The sequence below is a fragment of the Musca vetustissima genome, unplaced genomic scaffold (genome assembly GCF_032173495.1).
Source record: "Musca vetustissima isolate MV318-11 ecotype Yass unplaced genomic scaffold, APGP_CSIRO_Mvet_v1 utg226409, whole genome shotgun sequence".
Classification (NCBI taxonomy): Eukaryota; Metazoa; Arthropoda; class Insecta; order Diptera; family Muscidae; genus Musca; species Musca vetustissima.
The window spans coordinates 1-10,245 of NW_026875334.1; the positions used below are offsets into that span (position 1 = coordinate 1).

Below are 10,245 nucleotides of genomic sequence, written 5' to 3' on the forward strand. Positions count from 1 at the left end.
TAAACTTCGTACCCTTTATTAATTAAATTTCTAAGATAAGCTGTCCTTCATTCTCCATACTAACTTCAATTGCCTTACCATTTTGTTTTTATTTAATACCTTCCTCTTAGTAAAATACTAACTATCAATAATTATTAAATTAAAATTCAATAAATCCAATCAGAGTCTCATATTGGTACTTAATTAAACCCCCAACCCATAAGTAAACAAAAGACTTAAGTAACAAACTCTGCAATCAAACAACACTACACTGTGTGCAATTAACTCTCCGCCATTACCAATTAAAATCTTTGCTCTTTTTTACTAAGAAATCTCTGAGAGAAACTGTACTCCATCTACCTCTACCAGTTCTCTACTTAGTAAAGAGTCTATTAACAACACCAACAACAATTACGCCACTTTGCATCACCTTAACAAACGAACTCTCAACACTTCACCACTCTCTGAGCTGAGAAAACTGTACTCTCTGTTATTATTTTGTATTTTGCTGATGATGCAAAAAGAACACATCTCCTTTAATTGGAAATCCAACCAGACAAAGTCCAAAATTTTCTACCTGCCTGATTGTCGCCAAAGGGAATTTATTTTCAGACATGCACAATTTTTTTCAATTTCTTGCCTCATAAAAAAGGACCTTATACAAAAAGATAACAGCAACAACAATAGAGCGAAACTAAATGGAATACTAATTCGTCACACAACAAAAGTAAAATTTGTGAAGAACAAATAAATGGAACCTAAATAAAAGAAAAATAAGAACAATAACAAAAGGAGGGAATTTAGTTGGAACAATGAACAAAAATGTAGGTCATTTAATGCATTGGCTTTAAGGAGAGAGACTTAACTTTTTCCTGTAAGGACATTGTGACGAGGAGTTAATATGTTTGAGGAAGAAAATTGAAGTATTGTGTCTCATATATAAATCCAAGCCCATGAAAACAGAAAATTTAAATGTCCTTAAAAATATTTGATGAAGAATAAGGAATAATGAAATGTACGATTCCTTACAAAATAATATTCCTTAAAAATATACACACTTTATGGATAAAAAAATGCAGTTTTTGGGGTTCCAGTTTTTGGTTCTCCATTTTTCTTGGGTTTTGGGGTTTTAAGCTTTGGAAAAACTCCAGAAAAATATTATTTTAAAAATCTATACTTTACAGAAAAATACTCCTTAAAAAATCTATTATACTTTAACCCCAAAAAATATATTTTAAAAAACCTACGCTTTGGAAGAACTCCAGAAAATTTTTATTTAAAATTTCTATTCTGGGATAACCTCTGAAAATATTTTTTAAATCTACGCTTCGGACGATCTTCAGAAGGAAATATATAAATATCTACTTATGGGAACACCTCGGGAACCTTAAACATCCACTCTTTGGAATTCTTGGAAAAACATTCTTTCAGAAAAATGTTATTTAAAAAATCTTTGGTTCAGAATAATAGTCTACGCTTCATGTTACCTTCAGAAAAATATTTTTATACCCTCCACCATAGTATGGAGGGTATATTAATTTTCGATGTAACTCATCGAAATACTCATTTCTGACCCTATAAAGTATATATATTCTTGATCAGGGTAAAATTATAAGACGATCTAGCCATGTCCGTCCGTCTGTCCGTCCGTCTGTTGTAATCACGCTATCTTCTGAAGGAATTGAGATAGGGTGCTGAAATTGTGCATAGGGTTGTATTTTGTCTGCAGGCAGGTCAAGTTCGATGATGGGACAACAGTACCCCCCACTTTTCGGTATTTTAAGGTTCTTGGGCGCGTTTTTCAACCGAGTACGCTGAAATTTGGTACATTGGGTTCTTATTGGGTATTTAATGTCCCTACAAAAAATTATAAATATAGGTCCACTTTTTCTGGTAGACCCCATATAACGGTACCTCCAATTCTCGGTATTTTGGGGTTCTTGAGCGCGTTTTTCAACCGAATACGCTGAAATTTGGTACATTGAGTTCTTAATAGGTTCCAAATCTCTCCACAAAATATTATGAATATAGGTCCATTTTTTCGGATAGCCCCAATATAAGGGTACCCCCAATTTTCGGTATTTTGGGGTTCTTGAGCGCATTTTTCAACCGAATCCGCTGCAATTTGGTATTTTGTAGTCGCATATGGTAACAAATCTCCCAACGAAAAATTATTAACATTCGCCCCCCTTTTTGGGGTAGTCCCCATATAATCCCCTTTTTTATATTAAAATAGTTCTCTGATTTGTTGCCCGTTTTGAGTTTGGTTCTAAGACCCTTTTGTAATCATTTCACCTGCGGAGGATAGAGAGATAAAAAATTAGGACGTAAGGTTCGGTAATGAACTATAGCCGCATTTAGATCTAGCCCCTGATTGGAGGTTCCAGAAGGAGTGGACCGATATTCCCCATTTTCGAATTTGAACTAAGCTTGGAAGAAATAATAAGATTGGCAAAGTTCGGATGAAATCTGAAATTTTCTGAAACGGATTTGATCCAAAGAAACATGGGGTCTAGAACCAATATTTCGATGAGGCACATTTTCATCGTGTTAAAGTGTATACACCCTCATTAGCCATAAGGCTGAGGGTATAATTATCCTTTAAAAATTTCTAAATTTTTTTTTATGGTTTACATAATCGGTTTTTAGAAATGTCGGTATAGGTCCACTTTTTGGTATGTTCCCTATATTTTCATTTATAGTACCTGTCAATATAACTATGGTGGAGGGTATCCAAAGTTCGGCCCGGCCGAACTTACCGCCTTTTCACTTGCTTAAAATAAAATCTACGCTTCGGAAAATATTCCTTAAAAATATTGGAGTACCAGTCAAATCCACGCATTAGTAGAACTTTTTTCCATAATCCGCCTCTGGAAATATTCTTACAAAATACTACACTTTAGAAACAATTCTTTAAAAATCGACACTTGCGGATATTTTAGTCGATGAATAATATTCTTAAAAAAATCACATATTTTAGTTGTTTTTGAAAAATATTCTGAAACAATATTCCAACATATAAATCTTTAATTCTTTAATATTCTTTACTAAATCCTAGCTTGTTGTTATTGAAGAATATTCTGAAACAATATCCTCAACTATATTCCAACTTATTAATCCATTAACCGTTAAGAAGAATATTTTTTAATAAATCCCAGTCTGTGTGATTTTAAGAAAAATCTTTAAAAAGACTATCCTGTGAGATTTGAAGTCCCTGAAAATATGATTTTAAAAGTTGGGCTTGCCGAAAAATTTTATTTTAAATATACACGCTTTTTAAAACTGTAAAAAATATTTATTATTGTGTCCAAGCTATTTAGTATACAAAGAAAAATATTTTTATATATTTTTCATTTGGTCTTTGAAATTTTATCAGACGTGAGAAACATTTATGACATAAAAATATTTCGACTTGTGGTTCTATTAATCATTGAAATAATATTCTTTAAAAATCCCCTTCTGTGGAACTTTAAGTCGTTGAAAATATAGTATAAAAGTCTTTAAGGCACTACAAAATTTCTGACTTAAAGTCAGAAAAATAATATTTCATTAATACATTTTAGGGCTTCAAAACATTCTTCAAAATAACCCATCATATTTTGCTAAAAAATATTAAAAATATTTTTTAAAAATCCTCGACATTATTTAAAATATCCTCGCTAATTTGTCAATTAAACTATTAACATATAACTCTTAAAAATCCTCGCTTATAATCCCACTTATTTGCATATTTCCAGCCCCTAATATGAAGCTTTATTACTTGTTTCACAAAAGACTTAAGACACAAGCGCATTGCTACAACAGTCCCTTTATTAATACATTTACAACAACACCCTCTTTATTCTTAAATCAGGTCTCTCTGCCTACGCATTTTCCCCATTAAACGATGCACACTCCCCCTGTTACACGAACCCCACTATTTACATTTGTTTTTGTATTCTCCGCTAAATATTCTCATTGTCCCCCTTGCTTTGATTCTTGTTTAGAGAATTGGCATACACAGAGAACGAGAGAGTTATCCTCTTCATGTAAACATATAAAGACTTAAGACACAAACACGATATTGTGAACACTGTTGATGCTCTCTATGCAACTGTACTCTCCATCACTTGTAACGATACAGAGAATATCATTTGTAGAGAGCTACAAACTGTACTCTCTGTTTGTTTGGCGTAAAAAATCTCTCTTCCATTTATGAGGCAATCCAACATACAAATCCAACTAGATGATACTGTATTGGCATTAAAAAGCAAGTCAATTTGTTTTCTACCTGCTTTGCTGTCGCCAAGATCCTTAACCCAAAAACAAAATTACGTGCTTGGGCATGCACAATTTTGCTTAAAATCCTAAAAAAAGGGACTTCATGCAACAAAAACAATGCTAAATGGAATACTAATTCGTCACACAACAATGCTTAGCTCTTATGCTAAATCTCAATACTAAAGGATAACAACAAAACCAAAGCAGGATTATGACAACAACTACTACAAATACCGAAAAAGGGGACATCACTTATTCACTTGGCATTTTATGGACGAACGAAAAATACCAAACACTTGTGTAAGCAAAAATAACCCACAACAGCAACAACAAATGTTAGAAGGAAAGAATGAAAGAGAGCGAGAGAGGAGAAAGGGAGATAGAGCGAGAATTACACACACAAATTGTTGGTTTGGCATTGAAGGTTACTTAATTTGTATTAATTTTGCATTTCGATAGACAATGTCCGTCGCCTATTCGATAGATTGTCTGTCCATCCGTCCGTCCGTCTATCCATCCCTTTTAAATATTAAGTAGTAGTGAATGAATTTTCGTTAGTAAGGACCTTTTTTAGCCAAAACCAACAAAAAGCAGGTAACAAAATGCCCAACGTATTTCTAATGTTTTGTCGACATTCGGCCTTTGCTCACGTCTCCTAACTGGGTCTAAATTATTTTAGGATGACTAGACTAGAGTTTGCCACAATAACTTGTAGGGGGTTTTTCCTAAGAAAAACTTGTCATAAATTTTCCAATACTGTCGCCATTAAGTGTCGTTATTGTCATTGTTGCTGTCTTTTCTACTCCTTACGACCACAACACGGGAAATTGTTGTTAGTTAGAGAATTTCTGGAATTTTTGTCATGTACTTGTTAGGATTGAGGATTTTGGGTAAAAACTTTTTTCGTTAGTTAGTTAGAAGCTAACAGTTAGTGGTGTTAAATTATATCCTGTGGTGTTTATTTTTGTTCTAACCATGATTTATGTCGCTGTTGCTAAGAGGGGGGTCTCTCCTCTATGGGATTAGTAAAATACGTGACTAGACTAAGGAAATACTTCCACTGTGTTTTTGACTTTTCGTTTCCAAGGACCTGTAATTTTAAGGAAGTTCCTTTTGCATTAAGAGAAAAATCATTTGAAAATCCAGGAAACAGGTTGGGATAAAGAACATCAGTGGCTGTGATTAAAAAATATAATTTTTTTTATTTCTCGAGATTTGGTTGGAGTTTGAAAATATTCCTTACTACCAATCTGGGGACTATATATACCACAAATGCGGATTTTCTTAAGGTTTTGGGCCTGTGTTAAAAATATTTTTTTTTTTCGATTTTTAATAAATATTTGCCCGAGACGTGGAAGAGCGTGGCTTAAACATTTTTTTCAAGGCTAAGAATATTTTTGAATGTCTATATTTTTTCAAGGTTTAGTATAGTTTGGAATTTCAAAGAATGCACTAAAATTCTAAGCCTGAAATTAGCTCTGGTAAATAAGGTAAATTTTTTTTATAAAAATTTGTTCAGGGCTTTGTGGAGCAAGGAATTATTAAGCAACACTATCGGGGAGTGGAATTTAAAAATATTATTTTTCAAGATATAGCAAAACGAGGATCTGATTTTTATGAATATTTTTTTTTTTTTTTGAATGCGTAGATTTTTTAAAGAATATTTTTCTAAAGTCCTACCAAGACGTGGATTTTTTAAAGGATATTTTTTTCAAGGCTCCCTAAGGCGTAGATTTTTTAAAGAATATTTTTTCAATGGCCTACCAAGGCGTAGATTTTTTAAAGTATATTTTTTGAGACCCCACCAAGGCGTAGATTTTTTAAAGAATATTTTTCTAAAGTCCTACCAAAGCGTAGATTTTTTAAAGAATAATTTTCTAATGTCCTACCAAGGCGTAGATTTGTTAAATAATATTTTTGTAAAGTCCTACCAAGGCGTAGATTTGTTAAATAATATTTTTGTAAAGTCCTACCAAGGCGTAGATTTTTTCTAAAGTCCTACCAAGACGTGGATTTTTTAAAGGATATTTTTCTAAAGTCCTACCAAGGCGTAGATTTTTTAAAGAATATTTTTCTAAAGTCCTACCAAAGCGTAGATTTTTTAAAGAATAATTTTCTAATGTCCTACCAAGGCGTAGATTTGTTAAATAATATTTTTGTAAAGTCCTACCAAGGCGTAGATTTGTTAAATAATATTTTTGTAAAGTCCTACCAAGGCGTAGATTTGTTAAATAATATTTTTGTAAAGTCCTACCAAGGCGTAGATTTGTTAAAGAATATTTTTTGGAGGTCCTACCATAGAGTGGATTATTTTTTAAAGAATATTTTTTGGAGGTCCTGCCATAGAGTGGATTATTTGTTAAATAATATTTTTGTAAAGTCCTACCAAGGCGTAGATTTGTTAAAGAATATTTTTTGGAGGTCCTACCATAGAGTGGATTATTTTTTAAAGAATATTTTTTGGAGGTCCTGCCATAGAGTGGATTATTTTTTAAAGAATATTTTTTGGAGGTCCTGCCATAGAGTGGATTATTTTTTATGAATACACTTTCAAGGCATATCTGATCTATTTTAATCCCAGATATTTTACTTTGCATTTTCTGAAATATTGCGAAGAAATATTCCAAGCCTGATTTTTTTTAAATTTTTATGAGTCGTTACTAAACCTAGATTTATTAAAACACATTCTTGAGGGGCCTATTATAAACCTGGCCAGTCCACGCTTGGATTTTGTAAAATAATATTCTATTTTTCTGGATTTTTTAACTAATAATTTTTGGCGATCTATCCTAGCCTGGATTTCCGAAGTAAAATATTCTAAGTGTTCTTCCCAATCCAAGAATTTTTTAAACTCTGCGTTTCGTGAGACTATTCTAAGCCTGCCTAGTTTTCTTGAAATATATTTTTTGAGATCATATTTATACCCTTCACCACACTGTGGTAAGGGTATTATGTATTTGTGCATATGTTTGTAACAGGAAAAAGAGAACGAGATAGACCCAGGGTTCCTTTTGAGAATATGCATAGACGAACCCTATTGAAATTGGAAAAAATCGGTTCAGATTTAGATATAGCTCCCATATATATTTTTGTCCGATTTAAGGTAAATGGTGTAACAAAGTCCCTATATATATTTAGATTTTCACAAAATTGGTATAACGTACTGAATAAAGTCTAGAATGATGTGTGTCCAGATTTGTGGATATATCTCCCATATATATCGTCCGATTTAAGGTAAATGTTGTACCGAAGTCCCTTAATATCTTTCGATTTGCACGAAATTTGGTACAGCGCAATGAATTGGGTCTAGAATGAGGTGAGTTAATTTTCCTGAAAATCGGTTTGGATTTACAATATTTTATTAGAGGCTATTTTAAGCATTGATTTTTATGATATTTCTTTAGGGCCTGTTCCTAACCCTTGGGGTCCATTTCTAACACTGAATATTTTAAATATCATTTTTAAATCATATTCTAAGTACAAATTTTTATAAAATATATTTTGAGGCCGTTCGCTAATTCTGTATTTTATGAAATAATATTTTCTGCTGACCAATTCTAAGAGTGGATTTATTGAGGATATATCCTATGGCTGTACTTTTTAATTAAAATATTTCGAGTACCTATCCTAAGCCTGGTTTTCATAAATCCTATGTTTGATGGCTTGGCCTGGACATTTCCAATAATATTTTTCCAAAACCGTGATTTGTTAAACATTATTTTTGGATTACCTATCTAATACCTGGATTTATTGTAGACAACTTTTTCGAGATTCCATCCAAAATCCTGAATATATGTCCCAAACAATATTGAGGGCCTACCCTACCTTTTGTATAACTTGAGTTCTTGTCATTGACCTTTATTTAGCAGGGAAGGTATTCCTTTCCAATTACAAATTAGAAAATAATATTTTTAAGGTCCTACTATAAGTATGGACTTTTAAATAATATTGTTTGAGCACCTATGCGTATTCTGCAGTGTTTTTCAATAGCCTGGGTGCTTATCAATGACCTATATTTAGCAGGGGAGCCTTTACACTACAATTGCAAATTAGACAATTGTATTTGTCTTTTTTTCATTCATGTAAGAAGAGGTCCTCCTCATACCCACTTTAATGAATGACCTACTTCAGTTTTGTTTTGAAAACAAATTGTTATGGCCCCCTCTCCCATCTGAGTCTTTAAAAACAAATTGCTAGGTCCGTCTCCCATCCGAGTCCTTAGAGAGCATTTCTTAAAGGATTTCTTATTTTGGATAAATTCAAATAAGCATCTCCTACTTCAAGAATCTTGCTCTCCCCCCATTCAAACTATCTAAAGAAAAAACAAGATCTCAATAAGAATCAATTTGGTTTCATAATAACAAAAATCTAAAACAATATTTTGAATTTCAAAACGAACAACTCAAAAAAATGCTCTCCTGCAAAGAAAAAAGGCTACCAATTTAAATTTCCATTAGAAGATTTCGATTTTTTCTAGATGTCTCTTTCGGATAACAGCTTTTAAGTGTTTGTTTAATGGACCTTTTTTTTCGATCCCAAAAAAGAAAGAGATCAAATTACATTAGAAATGGAAGGGAACAGGTCCCCTGCCGAGTTTGAATTAAAAAATAACTGAAACAACCCCCAAAAATTGGGATTGAAATTAATCCAGAGCAGGTAGCCAGAAATTCCCTGAGAGCAGAGACTAATCTCTTTTCTTGTCTTTTTGGGGGGAGAAAAGTACAGCACACACAAGTGCAAGCAAGAAAAAAGAGCGACTTAGAAAAAACACCTGCCTCAAAACGGCTTGTGATTGGTTGGCTACACACAAGAGAGTGTGTGCGCTCTTTGCCATGCATACTGAGCATGCACAGAGTAAACTGCCTATAAAAACGGAGACAATTCCATGTTAGAGCATAGTTTATCGAACAACGTTGAACAGAACAGACATATCAAGTCTTCTCTTGAAATTTTCAATTTAATTTTTGTAAATTAAAAAATAAATAAATACAACAAAAATGTCTTTCATGACTCGTGAATATAAATTCAATACCACCCTACAAATGCAAAAGAAAGATCAACACACCATGGCCATGCGCAGTTTTAAGAAGCTGGTCAAACCCATCCTGAGGCTCGTGAAGAAGAAGCAATTGTTACGCAAAACTTTGGCTGAAATTCAACAGAACACCTACAATTCCAGTCTGGAAGATATGCGTAAAGATCCCGTCTACTTGAATGCGGCCGAAGACAATGTGGCCAACGAAGCCTTGGAGCAGCGTTTGTACAGTGAAATCCGTCAGTGCCCAGCCAATGCTGCCGTCATCGTCCATCAGGGTCAACAGCAACATGTTGTGTCCGTTAGCCAAACCCAAAATTTCATTCCTGTGCATTTTGCTCGCACCGATAGCGGCACCTTCTTTTGGACCTCCATGGATATGGCCCAGCAGCAAGAAATGAAAATGCGTTCACAATTGGATCGATGGGCCCAGGCCTAAATGAAGAAAATCGTCCGTGAAAGGTGGAGAAAAATTAGTTTTTTTTAATTTTTTCTCTTGTGAGTGGCAAAGGGTATCAGCTTTAATAATTCAGGCAAATTTTCTCAAAAAATATTTTTTGTGGAGAAAATTTTGTTTTGAACTGCTTTAACTAATTAATTAATGACATTTACATGTGGTGATATTAGTTTTTAGGGTTTTCTTTTTTTCGTTTAAAGAAAAAATTTACAAACATAAAATTTAATTGATATTCAATTGTAGCAATTTTTTAATTATTCGTAGGAAAAAATTTCAATTTTGAAATTAATTAATTTATTGTGATTGCTTATATTAGGTTAATATTGTAGTGATCAATGTCTTCCTTTAGTTGTATAGGGCAATTTTAATAATCAAATGTCTTCCGTGTAAAATTTTGTATTTTATAAGAGGTTTTTTAGTTTGTAAGAAAATAAAACAAAAATGAAAAATTAAAAATAAATACAACAACTTTTTATATAAAAGAAAATTTTTACAATGACTTTTTATTACAAAA

At 32.7% G+C, this 10,245-nt stretch overlaps 1 protein-coding gene across 1 annotated transcript; it reads left to right on the top strand.

The window, feature by feature from the left end:
* The first annotated feature begins 9,207 nt into the window (after positions 1-9,207).
* On the top strand, positions 9,208-9,723 carry LOC133337802 (enhancer of split malpha protein). The gene has a single exon (XM_061546006.1). The coding sequence runs from the start codon at positions 9,237-9,239 to the stop codon at positions 9,711-9,713; it is 477 nt and encodes a 158-aa protein (XP_061401990.1). The 5' UTR covers positions 9,208-9,236; the 3' UTR covers positions 9,714-9,723.
* The last annotated feature ends 522 nt before the right edge of the window (positions 9,724-10,245 follow it).